At 40.2% G+C, this 18,324-nt stretch overlaps 1 protein-coding gene across 4 annotated transcripts in view; it reads right to left on the minus strand.

Annotated features, from left to right (window-relative positions):
* Window positions 1-18,324, minus strand: part of acacb (acetyl-CoA carboxylase beta) — a 29,955-nt gene that overhangs the window by 8,223 nt on the left and 3,408 nt on the right. The window contains exons 1-32 of one of the 4 annotated variants that reach the window (XM_033620098.2): window positions 17,792-17,912; window positions 15,619-15,751; window positions 13,609-13,747; window positions 13,350-13,459; window positions 13,140-13,221; window positions 12,959-13,057; window positions 12,092-12,201; window positions 11,857-11,967; window positions 10,770-10,979; window positions 10,503-10,673; window positions 10,257-10,418; window positions 9,998-10,161; window positions 9,023-9,173; window positions 8,468-8,571; window positions 8,293-8,374; window positions 8,065-8,210; window positions 7,831-7,981; window positions 7,283-7,417; window positions 5,773-5,919; window positions 5,503-5,691; window positions 5,303-5,403; window positions 5,117-5,205; window positions 4,893-5,017; window positions 4,689-4,802; window positions 3,610-3,723; window positions 3,434-3,523; window positions 3,229-3,347; window positions 2,676-2,699; window positions 932-1,072; window positions 715-814; window positions 508-615; window positions 353-409 (exon numbers count right to left, since the gene is read on the minus strand). In XM_033620098.2, the coding sequence (XP_033475989.2) occupies window positions 353-409; window positions 508-615; window positions 715-814; window positions 932-1,072; window positions 2,676-2,699; window positions 3,229-3,347; window positions 3,434-3,523; window positions 3,610-3,723; window positions 4,689-4,802; window positions 4,893-5,017; window positions 5,117-5,205; window positions 5,303-5,403; window positions 5,503-5,691; window positions 5,773-5,919; window positions 7,283-7,417; window positions 7,831-7,981; window positions 8,065-8,210; window positions 8,293-8,374; window positions 8,468-8,571; window positions 9,023-9,173; window positions 9,998-10,161; window positions 10,257-10,418; window positions 10,503-10,673; window positions 10,770-10,979; window positions 11,857-11,967; window positions 12,092-12,201; window positions 12,959-13,057; window positions 13,140-13,221; window positions 13,350-13,459; window positions 13,609-13,747; window positions 15,619-15,751; window positions 17,792-17,847 (3,834 nt within the window). In that variant the 5' untranslated portion in view covers window positions 17,848-17,912. Of the gene's footprint in view, window positions 1-352; window positions 410-507; window positions 616-714; window positions 815-931; window positions 1,073-2,675; window positions 2,700-3,228; window positions 3,348-3,433; window positions 3,524-3,609; window positions 3,724-4,688; window positions 4,803-4,892; window positions 5,018-5,116; window positions 5,206-5,302; window positions 5,404-5,502; window positions 5,692-5,772; window positions 5,920-7,282; window positions 7,418-7,830; window positions 7,982-8,064; window positions 8,211-8,292; window positions 8,375-8,467; window positions 8,572-9,022; window positions 9,174-9,997; window positions 10,162-10,256; window positions 10,419-10,502; window positions 10,674-10,769; window positions 10,980-11,856; window positions 11,968-12,091; window positions 12,202-12,958; window positions 13,058-13,139; window positions 13,222-13,349; window positions 13,460-13,608; window positions 13,748-15,618; window positions 15,752-17,060; window positions 17,305-17,791; window positions 17,913-18,324 lie in introns of those variants that run through there. The other 3 variants (XM_033620100.2, XM_033620096.2, XM_033620097.2) reach the window with 3 other exon arrangements.

The following is an 18,324-nucleotide window of genomic DNA, read 5'->3' on the forward strand; positions in this document are numbered from 1 at the left end:
AGTTTTTATTAAAAGAGAAGCCAAGCAGAATTATAAATGTAATGGAGGTAACATCATATAGAACGGAAAAAATAATAATTTTAAGTATTAAATATGAACATTATTCACTTATTTGCGTCTTCACACCATTCATCAATGAATCAGCTGCCAATTTTAGCACAGTAATGGGTAAGTTGTGTGCATTTATCTATCATCTTTGACAGAAAGTCGAACTTGTTGGTCAACAACTGCAAAGAGTCAAGAACCATTTATGCCATATGCAGCACTAAAATAATAGTATATATGAATATATACAAATTATAAAGCTGGCCCAATAAAAATAGTGAACTTGCTGAGACTGGTGTTGAATTACCTTCTGTGCAATCAAAAATGTGATTCTCCTGATTCCATACTCAAAGAGGACAGCTCTCTGTAAAAAAAACCCAAAACAACACATCACCATTTTCAATATCACAAAAAAACTGAAACAATATCTCACATCAGTCATGTGTTAAGAGGCTATCTGACCTTTAACTGGGTGAAAGCAGTGAAGGCTGTAACCAAGGCGTCGTCATCTTCTGTGTCTGCTGTTTTTATGGACACATTGATGATGTGGATTGGGTTCTCCCTCGTGTTCTGTAGGGGATGGAGGAGAAATTGGTGGCCATTGACATACAGATGAAAACAGCCTTTTTATTGATGAACCAGGGACTCTTAAACACCCACAGCGCTCACCTTGAAATTGTCCTCCTCATAGAGACTGGAGCAAGAGTCTGAGTACGGAGCACACTCCAAGAGTAGTTCTGCAAAACTGGAGAGAACTTCATCAAAATCCCTGAAAAACAAACAGAAACACATCAGAATGTGATAACTTGCTTTCACTTTGAGCTACATACCTTTATCATAAATAAATAGAAGGGAAAATGAATATTATCATTCAGTTAAAAGTGACCTTTTAAAGTCGTCAAAACACTGGAAAGCCACCATGGCTCCCATTCGCTGGCAGGGTGGAGACAACGTTCCCTCCAGGCAGAGGTCACTGCTCGGCCGCCTCATTTTAAAAGGGCTCGATCCACTGACTGGCACAGGAACCCTGAAAAAGAGACATACACAGACAGTGACAGAGAGACAGAACCACTGCATGATTACATAGAGAGGTATGCTTTAGCGAAAAACACTAAACAGCCAGGAGTACAAATATTGTACAAAGAGCAATTAAAGCAAGTCTGGATGTTCTCATTTATGTGACAAAAGCAGGTATGATCACCCTCATATCCAATTATAATTACATAGAGTTGGCAGGTACATTTAACGTACTGAATTCTAAAGTGATTATGAATTGTTGTTATCAAGAGCAATTACCATATCTAATTGAGAGCAAATCAGGAGTCAAAGTTTGATGCTGGAGAATACAGGCTCCCCGTTTGGTAGCAGTCAACAAAATCCCAGGCTTGAGGTTTTTAGGAGGAACATGGAATTAATAATGTACCACTTAAAAAGCTCAGTATTGCTTTGCAGATTCAGAGAAGCAAACATACACTCACCTGCCACTTTATTAGGTACACCTGTTCAACTGCTAATCAGCCAATCACAGTGCAGCAACTCAATGCATTTAGGCATGTAGACATGGTCAATATGACCTGCTGAAGTTCAAACCGAGCTTCAGAATGGGGAAGAAAGGTGATTTAAGTGACTTTGAATGTGGCATGGTTGTTGGTGCCAGGCAAGCTGGTCTGAGTATTTCACAAAGTGCTGATCTACTGGGATTTTTACGCACAACCATCTCTGGGGTTTACAAAGGATGGTCCGAGAAAGTGAGCGGCAGTTCTCTGGGTGAAAATGCCTTGTTGAGGTCAGAGGTCAGAGGAGAATGGCCGGACTGGTTCAAGGTGATAGACAGACAGCAGTAATAGTAACATAACCACTTGTTACAACCAAGGTATGTCAAACCATGAAGCAGATGGGCTACAGCAGCAGAATGCCACACACTTTGCACAAGCTTACCAAAATTGGACAATAGAAGATTGGAAAAACTTGGTCTGATAAGTCTTGATTTCTGCAGATGGTAGGGTCAGAATTTGGTGTAAACAACATGAAAGCATGGATCCACCCTGCCTTGTATCAGCGGTTCAGACTGCTGGTGATGGTGTAATGGTGTGGGGGATATTTTCTTGGCACACTTTGGGCCCCTTAGTACCAACTGAGCATGGTTTAAACACCACAGCCTACCTGAGTATTGCTGCTGACCGTGTCCGTCCCTTTATGACCACAGTGTACCCATCTTCTGATGGCTACTTCCAGCAGGATAACGCACCATGTCACAAAGCTCAAATCATCTCAAACTGGTTTCTTGAACATGACAATGAGTTCACTGTACCAAAACCTCTGAGGAATGTTTCCAGCTCCTTGTTGAGTCTATGCCACGAAGAATTAAGGCAGTTCTGAAAGCAAAAGGGGGGTCCAACACAATAATTGCAAGGTGTGCCTAATAAAGTGGCTGGTAAGTGTATCGTGAATGTATAGAGAAGCTCAGCTAAAAAGTGAATTAAGAAGGACTTGTTAGAGGAGTCCTGCGGCAGATATTTCTGGTTTCATAGGACAGAAGGAAAGAAGCAACACAGTGCATTCTGCATGCGTTGCTGTAAGACATGCACATGATCAGGTGGTTTGGCTGGTTGGGAGGAGCTGTACACTACCTGTTCAGAGTAGGGTTGCTCCCTCTGAAATCAGATGATTGACATGTGAATATCAGCAGTGGATGATCAAACTCTACCTCAAGGTGTTATAATTAGATTAAAGCACTTAACAAGACATGGTGCACAATCACATTAATGTTCAGTGGGTAAAAGCATTCTGCATTCAGTGTTAGCCATAAGCAGTTACAGCAGCAGCTTATAGGCTCTCCACCTGCACCACTGGGTACAGGATATCTATTTTATAGAGTTATGCTTATTGATCTATAAGATCAATGTCATAAAGAAGACTAGTGAAGGCTGGGAGAAACTTAAAGGATGTTTCGTAAAGCCTGGATTTGTTCAGAAACAGCCACAAAATGAGGTATTTTTCTATGAAAACATTTTTATTTGGTTTGAGGAAATCCTGCTCGATCAGTGGAAGACAACATGACAGCCAACATTACTGTCTTGAGGCAATACCTGTACAATTCTGGAAGTGGTGGTGATTAAACAGTAATTCAAGTAACAATGTGTTATTTCTTCTCAGCGGAGCTTAGTGAAGGAAACCTGTTACCTGTTCGGATGTGATGTTGGCAGCATAAACTGGAAGTCTACGGCACATGTTCCATCCTGCAGCTGATGATGCTGGATGCTATTCAGCTCATAGGCGATGTAAGCTCTGCGCACATACACCTAAAAGTGAAAACCAGAACAAGTGATTATTGCTAATTATGGAATAGAAATGCATGAGAAAGAAGGTGCAAATCTACTGACCATACCTCCAAAGCAGCCATGCAGACAACTTGATTGGTGTGATAGAAGAAATTGGGCAAAACATCAAAAATGGAAGTTTCAGAGAGAATGAGTTTCTGTGCCAAAGAAAAAAAAAATTCATTCAATATTACAGCAGTTAAAAAACGATGATTATAATGAAATTTCTCCACAAAAGGCTAACCTTCAAGTTTTCTGGACAAAACTGGTGGCCGTACATGTCGATGGCTGACAGAAAGATGGACTCCACCTGGTTGTGTCTCAGTTCGTATGATGGTAAATGGGAGGCAATCAAGACCTGTGACACATTTGTTAACATAATATCATGTCTATATATATGAAATAACCTGATTGTAAAAAAAAAGGGTGCCTTATTTCCTGACATTTTAGGCATTTTAGACATGACTATGGAAGCCCTGAGGGGAAGTGAATAGGAAAATTCTAGTCATCCATCTCCTAAGTCTGATCTAAACTGTTTTCTCTCCTGTGTTTATGACTTTAAAGCAGGTGAAAAGGTTCCATTAAAATTTTTGGATCAGTTTTGGTTCATGTTTTTGTCCTGTCTGTTGTAGCAAATGTTTTAGGAGATTTAAGGTCCTGTTTTTCATGGTGGTAAAAGTCTTAGTACCACTATCTAGAACAACAATGTTCTTGACATCTTTCTGTCCAACAAAATCAAAGTCATGGGAATATTTACAGCCACTGAATGTAAACGTTTTCATCTTCCGAGCTAGCTTGCTGCTTTGTGACTTACATGCACGATAATCACGAAAATGAATTCAAGGATGTGATTCATCATTGAATTTCAAATCAGTGGGGGGTGACAACAAAAGTAAGCGTGTAACGAGTTATTTATTTTGGGGGGAACTGTAATCTTATTACTGAAATCTTATTAGTAATTCATTACAAAACTTGTTACTGGTAAAAATAATATTATTACTATAACGCCTTACTGGCCAACACTGATTATATCTAACAACTATGTTCTTGAAGATAGTGAAATATTTTTTTACCTGGCAAAACCTTTTTCCACCCGTTTTTATGTGACAAATACAGGAAGGAAACCAATTTATATCGGACTTAGAAAATGGATCACCAGACTCTCTCTCTCACTGTCTCTCAGGGCTTCTGAACAAAACTGATGGTCACAAAAAATATATATATCTTGACCCGAACTTATTCTCTCTGCCAGATTACCTTGATTAAATATATTCAGATACAATAGTGTTTAACTGACACGTAACAGGCAGTCTTAGATGTTACCTGTCTGGCTCTCAAGGCCACCTTCGAGTTCTCCATCTTGCTCAGCTGCGTGAGCTCATTCAGAATGGCCATCAGCTCATCTGCTAGCGTGGGATCCCTTCCACACAGTTGGTCCTACACAGAGTACAAAGTGTCATTCACTAAAACATTCACTAAGACTGTTTGAATCACACATGCCAGTGTTGAGGTTGATGAATGCCTTACTATGAGCATTGTGACTAGGATGTTCTTCTTGGAGACCTGTGCATGAGAGAAGATGTAGTCCAGTACAGGACTCATGTCAGGTTTGTGCTGCTCTCTCAGGTGGATAACACACTTGTCATAGTGAGCTGTTGGTGAGAACGAGAGTAAAATGATGTTAGCTGTGACAAACAAACCACAGCTCTTGAGGGAAATGCCTCATCTAGAGTTTAGTGCATCAATGTCACCTTGCTGAAACTGCATCTCTACTTGCAGGTATCGCTTCAGCAGATCGAGAACCACAGACTTCATGTAACCACGGATTCCACTGCGGTACCTGGACCAGACAATGTGTCAATCAATGCAATATTCCATTCCATTCCTAGTATTACTGCTAGTCAATCTGCATCTGACAAAAAAGGGAAAAGACTGACCTCTGTACCAACTGAACAATACTCTGAGTGTTCATGAAGAACACCTCTCGATCAGCCTTCCTCTGCAGGGTTGCTGCATGGCTGTCTAGGATATTTGCGATCTGGAATTAACAAAGAGAAACATTTGATTATATTGACAAGAGTGATCATTTATATTGAAAGAACATGCACACCTGAAACCAGCAGTATGCATCTCTCACCCTTTGGCTCGGGAACTGGCAGAGGACAGATGTGATGTTGCTCGCGTACTGGGCCATGACTTTACGGATATCTTTCTCCACGCTGGGAGGAATGCGACCTGCCACACTCGTCATGATCTCCTGGAGTTCCAACAGTGGCAGCGAGGGGTCCCTTAAGGTCTTCATCAGTGTAGCCACCCACTGTTTCAGCTGCAGATGTGAACACGCACACATATAATTCATTGAACTGTTGATATAATTCTCTGTTGTGGCAGGAAGCCTGCTGTGTACCTTGCTGCTGAAAAAGGGCTCTTCGAGGCAGTAGCCGTCCATGACTTTAACCAAGTTTTCCAGCACACAGTGAAACACCTGGTGAAGCTTTTCCCCAACAATGGGCAGTGGTTGCTGGGGTGGCAGTATGGCTGTGTTAAGCTCCACCTATGACAGGAGGTGAAAGCAGAGAAGAACAAATCAAAAAATTAAAACATGGTACACAGAAATCAATCACCCCAAAATCAAAAATACATATTTTTCCCCTTACCTGTAGTGTTATTTATCAGTCTAGATTGTTTTGGTGTGAGTTGCCAAGGGTATTGTGTTGCATGTGGTGCTCAAAGTGCCAAAAAATACATTTGAAATTCTCAAAAGCAATGTCTTTTCCTGTAAATCATGACCTGGTTATGCAAGATAATCCACAGACCTTGTTGTGAGCAGTTTCATGTAGGAACTGTTTTCTTTCTACTGAACTACACCTGCCAACCATATCAACGCACAGAAAAAAACATGCATCTACTGCTCGCTCACCTTGCACCTCTTCACTTTCTTTTCTGAAGGTCTCAGTCTTGTCTCGAACTCAACCACATTTTTACTTCTTTTCTCGATCTCTGACAAAGAGGACTCAGAATTTTATTTGAAGACCAGTAAAGACCACAGCTGTGGGGATATCACTAAATTGCCTGTGCGAAAAAGGAGTGTTAAATAAAAGTGGTTAAGTAGATGTCAGCTGTTTAGTGTTTGTTTGTGTTTGCTCATAGAAAACAAGGAAAATTCTGATACATAAAATTAATCTCTGAAAAAGAAAAAAGAGATCTGTTATCAGGGTGTTTTTATGGGAATATGGATCTTTCAGATCAGTTTGAGGAGTGCCTATGGTTTGCATTTTTCATATTTTATCGTAGGCGTGTGGGATTAGCACTGGTCTGATCTTGGTCTTGAGTACAACACTGACTGAGCTAGCTAATGTTACGCCTCAGCTGAGGAGGACGCCGTTAATGTATACATCTTGTGCTGTCATGAGTACGAACCTCTCGTCCATGAGTAGTTGCATGCTTCATTGCACAGAAGGAAGTTCAGTAGAAAGAAAATAGTTTCTACATTAAACTGTTCAAAACAAAGTGTGAAGATTATCTTGAGTAACCAGGACATGATTTCTGGAAAGAGACATTGCTGTTGAGTTTTTCAAATGTTTTTATTTGGCACTTTGAGCACCACAAGCTGAGTGCCATCTAGTTAAATTATATTCAAGAGAAGGCAGACATCTCTACGGCTGATATCTCCAACACTCAGCAACTCACACCAAACCATAAGGTAAGAGGAAAAATATGTATTTTGATTATGGGGTGAACTGTCCCTTTAAACAACCAACACTTAACACTTTCAATATACCATTTTAATGAGTAAATCTTGACATACTCAACCCAAAATGGCTTGAACATCAGAATACTGTTGGTATAAATGATAAGGCACAATTAAGAGAACAATTCATGCGCTGTCTATAAGTATTCCATTTTCATTAATTTACCCGAAGTATACTGCTGGGGTCATCCAGGGCCATACGTGCCATCACGCAGCCAGGCTCCAGAACAGCTCCAGGTCTCTTTATAAAGTGGACGCAACCTGACTGCTGCACACTCAATGTCATCACCATCTTCATCACCTGAAACCATAGTGCAAACAGCCAGTCAGCTTCAGCTTTGTTGTCCCTGAGGGGAAATTTGTCTTGCCGCCAGACAAAAATTAGAGAACACACAGAGACATAGGCACACATACTCAGGAGCAAAAACATAAAAAAAAAAACATGAATACATCAAGTGACAACAGGAAACCTACAGTAGAATATCTTCAGTCCGTAGTAGTTAAATGGGAATTATTGAGCCTGTTGGATCAGGCCTTTGGCAGTCTAAATCTCCATCCAGTGGGTAGGAATTCAAATTTTCATTTTTAGAGCGTCCTCTAAAAATTATGAAGGTATGCACACAAGAAAGACACCTGCTTTCAGTTGCTACAGGACCAGCGGTCATTGACAACATGTCTCTGGAATAAATTTCTACCAAAATCTGTCACACTCACCTCAATCTCTGCAAAGGTCTCTCCTGCACAAATATGGCCCGCATCATCAATCAGGTACTGCAGCAGTTTACCAGCAGAGGGCGACCTCAGCACTGTGGGATCCTTCTCCTTCTCAAATACACAGGTCTTGTTGCCAACAGTGATGCGGTAGCTGTGTGGATAAAGTAATTCAGAAAAAAATAAGTAAAACTAACAAACAAATTAATCCAGATTTACAGATTCAAGAGCTCTTACCTGTCCACTTCCTCCTTCATGTAGGTGGTGTGGCTGCTGCCGTTATAGGACAGCAGGAGGCCACCGTCACTCAGCCTGTGGACATCTATCTCAACATTGGAGCCGTTCATCATGATGACATAAGTTGTTGGGGACTGGCGAGCAACCTTGAGGCAGCAGAAGAGATCACTTATTGATTGAAAAAGTTAAAAGTCAAACAGGGAACAAGTGAAGGGAATAAGCAGGTACCTTAAGGCAATACTTGACTCCTTCATATATTAAGTCCACGCTGACAGAGTTGAGGAGACTGGCTGCAGGAAGTACCTGGCCTCTGTAGACGCAGTCGTTTTTTAGTCAATTATATAAAGATACACTAAGAATTCTAGTGAGAAGTTCATAATAAAAGTATAATGCATCTACTGACCTCTCCAGTGAATGTAGGAAGTCAGACATGCTCTTTCGGAAACTAGCATCAGCAACATGCAAAGCCCCACAAACAATACCCAGCATGGTATCTGGTCTCTCCGCCTGTAGGTGGTGGATATGAAACAGTATGAAAATTTTGTATCACTATTAGAGTGAGCAAAATGAATGGGTATCAGTGATATCATGGTATCAATAAATGTGTTGAAAACACAAAAGTACTGACACACACACACTGAAACAACTTCACCATGTTTTATATTTTTATGTGCACTGTTGACGGGTGAGTGTTGCTAACTTTAGTTGATGCTGAACAGTATGTGCCATGAGTATTTCAAAGCACAGCAATCAAACACAGTTTTAGTGATAAGTAAAATCTGAAGCCATAGTACTATACGACAGGGAATTTTACCGTGGTTTATTGTAAAACCGGTCACCATTTCATCCTTAGTAAAAAGAGCATGTGGCTTCATGACACAAAGAAACTACACACAAATTCAGTGACCGAGTACCCAGTCAAGTACTGATTTACAGCACAACGTCTTCAGTCACCAACCTGCACTTTCTCTGCAATGAGATGATCCAGCCAGCCAGTGTCGATGTCATTATTTCTGAAGCTTTCTGTCTCCAGTAACTTAATGAGGTATTCAACTGTAGTCCTGAAGTCACCTCTGATGCTCAGCTCCTTCATAGCCACCACCATGTTCCTAAGGCACATGAAATATGACACCCAATAAACACATGTATCCTATGTGATTTTTAATTTCTTATGTTTTAACATCATGTATTAGTACATTCAGTAAGCGGTTTGTTAACATTTATCAGGGGGAGTGGAAAGAATGAATGAACATGTAAGAGTCTGCCCATTCTTGATTGAAGCTCTGTTTTCAACACGCCAAATTACTTTTCTCTGACTCTCATTTCTTAGACTGCTGTCTCTCGTCTCGCCTTTCCTGTGTGTGTGTGTATATCTCACTCAATCAAGTTGCAATGCTTACTGGAATGCACACATTTGTTAGCTTAGTAGCATCACATATGACTTTTTAATGCAAGCTACTGGTCTGTTTCCTGGTCTGCCAAATTAGTGCTGGAAATGCTGTGCTGTTTAAAATAGAGACTCTCTATCAAAATTTTATAATTGTCAATAATTTATTGGTTAAATGCCAGGGGAATTGATAGGGATGGCAGGTTAACAAGTGAGAGGCATTTTGGTTATTTTGCTAAGAAGTGGGATGGTGATTCCCCCTCAAATCACCTACTGATTATATTATACATTTTGCATTGTGAAAGAAGTCCACCAGGATTTGCTCTAAAGCATTAGTTGCAGAAGTACACAACTGCCTCCTAGGACTTTAATTTTGATTGGCAGGTCATTGCATTTTCCACATTGTTTTATTACATCATGGACAGTTACAGCATTAGGCCAGACATTACATAACTGGCTGTTGACTTGGAGCAGACACCTGGTAGTCTTTAATTACTAAAGATCAGATATCACTGCATCATAAAGACAACAAAAGAAGAGTCTTACGAAATGGCTTCTTCGCGGTTCTCGCCCCAGGAGAAACAGTGTCCAAACTGGGAGTCTGCAAATTCATGCAGGCCCCCAGTCGCCCCCACGCTGAAATAACCCCAGACGTTTTTACTGCTGCGGAAGTTCAGCTCCTGCACAGTGCCAGAACTCGGCTTGAACCCCTGAGAGAGAGCACAAGGACGTCATGTCAGTGGTGCAAATTCAAAACAGTGGAACAAAACAGTGTGATTTTGAATGTGATGAAACTGAGCTCTACCTCATCAGGGTTCTCACTTGTGATGCGAGCAGCTATGACGTGCCCTCTTGGACTTGGCATACACTCTGGAGACTCAAAGTTAATGACGGTGTCACCCCACGGAGCTTCTCCGTAAAGTAAGCGGATGTCCTTTATTCTATGAAGAGGGATCCCCATCGCAATCTATCAGAGAAGAAACACTGAAAGGGTTGGATCTCTGGCAATAGTGTTATTTGTATTTTGTATTAATTTTTCTTCTTCTTTCACCTGAAGCTGAGCAGCTGGCAGGTTTACATCTCCAATCATCTCTGTACAGGGATGTTCCACCTGCAAGCGAGGATTCAGCTCCAGGAAATGGAAACTTCCATCTTCAGAGAAGAGATATTCCACAGTACCTGCACTCACATAGCCCACCATCTTGGCCAATCGCACAGCATACTGGACCAGAAGGAGGAGACAAGATGTCAAGTCTCAACCAGAGAAGCTTATTTAACAAGGGAGGAAAAATGAATACATGCAGTGACGTAAACTGACCCGCTCCATTTGCTCGAATGTTGAGGGAGGAGCTATAGTGGCAGGAGCCTCCTCTATGATCTTCTGGTGCCTTCTCTGGATGGAGCAGTCTCGTCCAAAAAGAGAGATGGCGTTTCCATACTCATCAGCCAGTATCTGGACCTCAAGGTGTCTCGCATGCTGAGCCAGCTGCATGATGAAGATAGGCGAGCCGGGTACCTCCGTCTGAACCTGCAATCAAAAAACAAACATTTTAGCTGCATGAGTTACACTTAAAATGTAACTGTATAAAATGGGGTCTAAATAACAAAGAAATCAAGCATTATAGGAATACTTCACTCACAATACTTTTTCACCTGCTTCTATGGTGAACGAAGAATCCAAAAATTGAGAAAATTCTTGATGAATTGAAGTCATAATCCCAGTCTCATTTATCTGGTCTATACTCAGTAGTTCCCAAACACACAGCCCTTTCCAACAGGGAACTGAACTAAAAGTGAAATTTGTCTATGCTCTCTTTAAAGCCAGACTCCATTAACAAATGCAGTAATTTTACCTCGCTGAACACGGGAGCTGCTGGTCCACCACTGCCTCGATCAGTTAGTTTATTTGTGTTGTGTGACTTTGCTGAATCCAAACTAATCCTTTAAAACACCAAAGTCACAATAACACAAATAAACTAACGGATGGAGGCAGTGGTAGACCAGCAACTTACATGTTCAATGAGTTAAAATGACTGTTTCTGTCGATAAAGTCTGACTTTAAACAGAGTACAGATACATTTCACTTTCAGTTCAGCTTCCTGTCAGAAAGGGCCTTCTGTTTGGGAATTACTGTGCATAGGACTAGATAAATGAGATTTGAATTATACTGCACAATGTGTGTTAGAGTTTGTAATGGATGATTGATATAGTTTTACTGTTGTTAAACGTGGCCCCCTATGACTTCAATTCATCAAGAATTTTATCCATTTTTGGATTCTTCATTTAGTGTGGACACATGCGAGAAAAACAAAGTTTCTTCACTAATTCAACGTAACACAGGGTCAGTAACTGATATACAAACAACCCTTTGGGGGGGTGACACTATAAAATGTAATAACACAAACCTGTCTAAACAGACTTGGGAAATCCTCAGAACTTTCTACTTTCCGGATACCCTTCCCACCTCCACCCTCAGAGGCCTTGATAACAACTGGATAACCAATCCTCTCAGCGCCCTGCAAAGAAAACACCAAACAGAACATAACTTAGCAAAATACACTTCCCTGAGAGGACTCATTCTGGGGGAAAAAGAAGCAAATGTGAAGATATTATTATGATGAATTTCCTATATATGCTTACTGCCAGCCCGTCATCTACATCGAGAACACAGCCTTTTGTGTACATCTCTGAAGGAACGCTGATTACATTGCCCAGCATTTGGTCCTCCTCATCCCAGCCCACTCTCAGACCTGGAGCACCATGAAACACAGGGATAGAACATTAAAACAAACACTGCAATGGGCATTTAAATGAATATAAATATGAACTTAAACATTAACCACATCACAGAGTACAGCTTGTGTTACTATACATTAAGGCTCACAAATTCAACTTTTTGGGCCCCTGAGCTTCCATAGTAATTAACGGTGCTCAAACATGACTCAAGGACTCTGCCAAACCTTTTCGTTCTCAGCTAAGCGCTGCAACACGTCTTTTGATTTAATAAAAGGCATTAATTTTTAGGGGTTCAATTATTCTACAGCATTGTTGTTTGTATTGTTATTTGCTGATAAAAGCATTATCATAATGTAGTCCAGAGGGCTTTGGTTGAACAATGTCCTATCTAAGCACTTTTTGTGACATAATAGCAGCTTATGAAAATGTTTCTCATCATGGATAAATTATAGACCTCCATACAAGCTCAGATAATAGACTCAGAATCTGAGTCAACCCCTGACACAGTGCTGTTTAAACAGAAGCACAAACAGCATATGAGTTTCATTTCTCAGTACTCAGACATTGACACACATTGAAACATTGTCCTCTGTATTTTACCTATCCTGTACACTACATACTGTACACACACACACAGTCACCAGTCAAGTTGCAGTTACAGTTCACATCTTTGTGTGTCCAGACTCATATGTGGCCATGACAATAGACTTCAGATATGGATATTGCTGCAAAGAAGCTACAAAGTCTACAACGTGGATGCTAAACCCTCACCTGATCCACTCCATGGTAGAGTGGGAATGTCAGCACTCTGAGCCACAATGGAAGAAGCCACCTTGTCCCCGAGGGCCCACATGGCCTTACTGGATGGCCCTGAGAGAAAATACATCACTTCACAATGAAATCCGACACAGGTGTGAATAAACGAGATAAAATAAACAATGAACATTCTCACCTAAGAATGATATTCCTGCTTTGTCCAGCAGCTCAGGCAGTTTGGGATTTTCTGAGGCATGACCCCAACCAGCCCACACAGCCTGTTGATGGTGATACACACAGACAGGTAATGATTTATCACGACAGAGAGAAAAGGTCAAACAAGAGAAGGTTTAATTCAGAGGCCAGACAGAGCAGTGTTGCTCAGATAAACAATGAAGGAGAGTACCTGCACTGGGATTCTTTTAGCAATGTCCACTATCAGCTCTACATTGGCGTAGTTGTTATTGTTGGGCCCACCGGGTACAGGCACATAATGGTCTGCCATTTTAATGTATTCTGTGAAGGAAAACAGCAACATATAACAAGCGATAATTAATTCTGACAATTAATTATTCAGTGCAGGCATTCAAGGAGTCCCTCTCTACAACACAGCTGACTCAACAAGATAACTGCTGGGTAATAAAAAGTATGAAGTTCACACTGACCTGCATTAGCTTTCAAGTCTTCAGGGGTTACCATGACGACAAAACGGATGGTCCTTTCATTGCGAAACATTTCGTAGGACCAGCGACGGATAGAACGCATACATTTGACTGCAGCTATGCCGTTGTTAGCGATCAGCACCTGTAACAGAAACAGAGACAGCATGTGTAGCCTTAACAAAGACAGAAACGCTGCAATGAAAACAGTCATAGTCATTTTGCTTCACGTCTTCTTTCAGACTAGATTTCTGTTCTGGAAATGTATGCAAAAAGTGCATTTTTAATTAGATAATGCCTCATTTGCATACATGTAACACAGAAAAAAATGAGTTAATGTAAGAAATCAACTTGGGAAGTTTCAGTGTGATATCTATTAGTTAAAATGTTTACCCTATTCAGCTGTCATGTTTTATTGATGTTCTCAAAATTAATGTTTTTCTCATTGTCTGAGCCAAATATCTCCACTTCAGTAGCACTTACACACACCAAACTTTTCAGTTTTATATCCTATCTATATTCTGAAGGTTTTTACTGAAGGGTTTGTTAATATATCATGCACTGCCTTATTTATTTATATGACATTTCATTCCGACAAACATGACAAAAATTTATTTTTTTATGGCTTTTGAGAGTTTTCTGATTTATATATATATATATATATATATATATATATATATGATAGATACAAAGAGATATCCAAAATTCCCCCTGTAAAGTCCTTTGACTCTGATGTGTAAATGAACCTGACTTTATCCAATGTTCAGATTTCTGTTCTGTAAATGTATGCAATTTAGAGCATATTTATTTAGATACCGCCTTATTTGCATATTTAAAACACACAGCTTTAGGAGGTTTGCAATATAAGAAAAATTGTCTTAATGTAAGTGATCAACTGGGGAAGTTTCATGGTGAAATCTATTAAGTAATGGTTTTGCCCAGTGGTGTAGTGGTAGCTGATGAGGGGGATGTACTACTTGGTAGATGGGTAGGTTACAGAGGAAGAAGTGGGCATACTCTGCTATATAGTCTAATGGCTTTTGGCCTGATAGGTGGGTATGCTGTAAATGGCCATAAAAAGATGTGGGTATACCCCGTATACCTGCGTATACCCTCCACTACACCACTGGTTTTGCCCAATTTACCTGTAGTGTCTCTCCTAAAGCAAGGAAAAGTACAGATTCAAGTAATTTCAAGTCTATACAGGGAACTTGAGCAGGTTAAAATAGTAAGAACCACCTGCATTAAAAAAATGGGGGAGGGAAACTAATAGTTATATCCCAGATCTTAACAAAATATTGTCATTTTTAATGGAGGATATCAAGCTTGACTGTACTAAGAGCATTCAGCTGGAAGAGTCTTAGTAGGTATTTTATTACACCTGCTCAGAAGTCTCACCACTGAGGCTCGTCCAGCTGCTGTGGAGGAATTGTGGCACCACTACCACTTGTTTTTGCCTGACCAACAGTAAATGCTTTTTGGCAAGAGATTTATACAGAATTGGTGATTATATTTGGGATGAAAGTTATGGGATGTACTCCTGTTTGGTCTTTTACTTTTCACATACAAATATTGAAACAAAATACTGATTTAGAGCACTGAGTGTAGCTGCTAAAGAAGCAATTACAAAGAAATGGCTTAAGCCAGACACCCCATCTGCAGACAACTGGGATGATAATGTTTATCAAATTGTTGTTGTGGAAGTAATTTCCTTCTCAATGAGGCTTCAGGAACTCAAGCTTGAGGAAGAAAATGTCAGTTTCCCCAAAACGCCCTTCATTTGTTTGAATTTGTTTATTCGACTTCCTAATTTTTTTATTTCTATTAATTTATCTTAAATGGAAAAACACCCCATGTTCTATGTTTGTGTTTTAATACTAAATTGCAAAAATCTGCAAAAAGAATGGTTTGCTCTGTAAAAGTACCTAACTAAAGATGAATGTGTGAATGTTGTGAAACCAAATAAAGAAAGAAAAAGTAGAGTTTCAAAAATACAGGATGGACTTTCATACTTACTTTTTCAATTACACGGTTGCCACCAAATCTGGTGACAAACTCAGCAGGAGAGGCCACGGTGAAGTCCCTCTGCAGATCCATCTTTCTGTGTTCACGTCCTTTTTTCACCAAGTGAAGACCAGACATGCTAGGCCTACAGCAGAGAGCTTGTGGTTAGTTAGATGTCTTTTCCAATAACACAGCAAATCTCAATTACAGAGATGTATTCTGTCCTGTATTACAGCTCAAACATATGTTAAATAATCCAGGGAGCTGCAGGCTGCATATCATCCTTCATGTCAGCAGGTAAACAAAAACAACAGACTACAGTCCTCCTCTGCAGCTGTGGTGATAAACAGCTCCCTAACAGTGTGAGTCGGGGGCTGTGAACAAACCACATAATAAGAACAATAAGAGAGCAACAGCACTGAAAATCAAGTCAAAGTTCAGTCTCTCCCCTCAACAGCCCATTTATTTCTGACCTTATCTTCAAAATGACATAACTTAACAACTGCTCTTCATAGAAAACAACCCATGGAAAGAGCGCAATCTAAAAAAAAATATTTGCTGCAGAAAACAAGCCCACGCTATCGCTCCCGGTGTCCTTTTTTTTATCAGATGTACAGTGATTATCAGGGACAATAAAAGGGTAAATGTGTTGTCAGCCCGATGCATTCATACAGACTGTACCTTTAGCCCTGTCAGGTGTGCAAGGCTGTTTCCAACCATTACAGCAACACTAACAATGGATGAAACACATATTCAAAAACATTTAAAATGTACTAGCCATGTGAGGTTTAGTGACACCTGGTAGCAATTTAGTTAGTATGCTGACAGAAACAAGAGATTCAATCTTGCTCCATACTCATTATCAGTCTATACAGTAGCTGTCTGATTATTTGTGATCAACATTGTGAAACCAAAACTCAGATTTAATTTGAGATTATTTTCATATATGTGGGACTCACTACTACTAATTATATTCATGAAGTAGTGATAATAAATATTCATTAATAGTCTGCAGGTCTTTCCTTCCTCTAACAATCAATAACGTGTGATCAATGACAGGAGCCACAGAGCTGTCTGGCTGTCAAAGTCAATGTAGTCATCTAATCACATATTAAAGCAGCTGAAGCAGTTGGCGAGTTTGGTTTTAGCATCACAAGCTACAATTTGATGTTATAAAAGTGGATCATCTCATGTGGTTTATTGTTTGACTGCAGATTCTTGCAAGATTAAAAAGGCAAAAGCAGTAAAATTGATTTCACAGTTCGAAATACTTAATATATATTTAACAATTTACACACAGTAAATTAGTTTCTTATTACACAGTACTTAAACACAGGATAAGACACATTTTAAACACTGTTCACATTAAGACAACAGAAGCAAAGAAACTTCTTCGTGTATTTCAATACACAATATGAATAAATACTGCAGTAACTGTGGATAATTTCACGTACCATGATTATCAGCTGTCTCGTACCTTGTTCATTCCAAAGTCACGTTGCAACTGCACCACAAGTGGCTTTATGGAAGTCTTCCCCATGTTAAGATATCATTGAGAAACGCCTGTGTTGCATCAGTGAACTATGTTGTGAAGTTTGTCTGAGCTGCTGTGAACTTTAAACTTCACTCACTGTACTGTTCACGCAGGATATACCGGTTGCACTCTGTTGCTGAGCTGTTTTTTTGATAACCTCTTCCAACCCGGTGTCACACACTTCTGATCCACTTTGGGATCTTTTTCCAGGACAACAGGCAGGGGTTCATTCACTTTACTGAACAAACAATGGGTTTCTATTTACAGTCACGACTTAGGGAATAAGTACAAGTAGAATGGGTTAGCTCATTACTGTAGTGCTTTATAAGGGCAGAGTTTTCCTGGTCTGTCCGACACTTCCCTCCTCCAAAGGGTTGGAGTTTTTTTTTAATTTCCTCATTCTTACATTTGCCAAGACAAGCTCTGCACAGTTATGTAACAACACCGTGGCCACACGTGTGATTCTCCCTTTTCACAAACATGTCTGTAGAAGTTCCTACAGTGTTTATTCTACTTCTGTGCAAAGTAATGTGCATGTTCTCATTATTTCTGCAGCTGTACCATAAGGCATGTGTTGACGTCTACACTGTAAACACTGCAGCTAAAGTATCAAATTACAAAGACCGGTATCCAGCTTTTAATAGCGCTTACCTTTGGAAGGGTATATATGGGAACAAGTTGAGACCCTGACAGTCATTTTCCCCCATTATGGGGCCTAATTTGCTGCTCTTTGGCAGTGAAACTAGATTTGAGAGACCAAAACAAAGAAACCTCCCCAAAATCCCTCCTCTCATGTGCCTCCTCCCTTCTCCCCTCCCACATCTGCAGCAAAATTATCAGCAGATCCCTTGTGACAGATCACAGGCTGTATCTTTTAAATATGCAAAGAGACAAGGCTGCCACCAGGACTGAAGTGTTCGTTATGCTTCATTTATGAAAGAAAGCAACTAGTATCCAGGCTTTTGGGCATGGAAAGGCTGAAACTAACTTCACAAATAAAGTTAGTTTCCATCAAATATTTTTAAAAAGTGCATCTCCTCCTGCTGTAAAACTTTTCCTTCACACTGCAGGAAGATGATTCAATGTGCTGTAGAGAAAAGTCTCTTACCTTTCACCCCTCCATGATGTTTCCCATAAGTCCTGCTAGCACACATAGCTTTATCCATTTGGATAGGTCAGTCCAA

Source organism: Epinephelus lanceolatus, chromosome 9 (genome assembly GCF_041903045.1).
Source record: "Epinephelus lanceolatus isolate andai-2023 chromosome 9, ASM4190304v1, whole genome shotgun sequence".
Classification (NCBI taxonomy): domain Eukaryota; kingdom Metazoa; phylum Chordata; class Actinopteri; order Perciformes; family Serranidae; genus Epinephelus; species Epinephelus lanceolatus.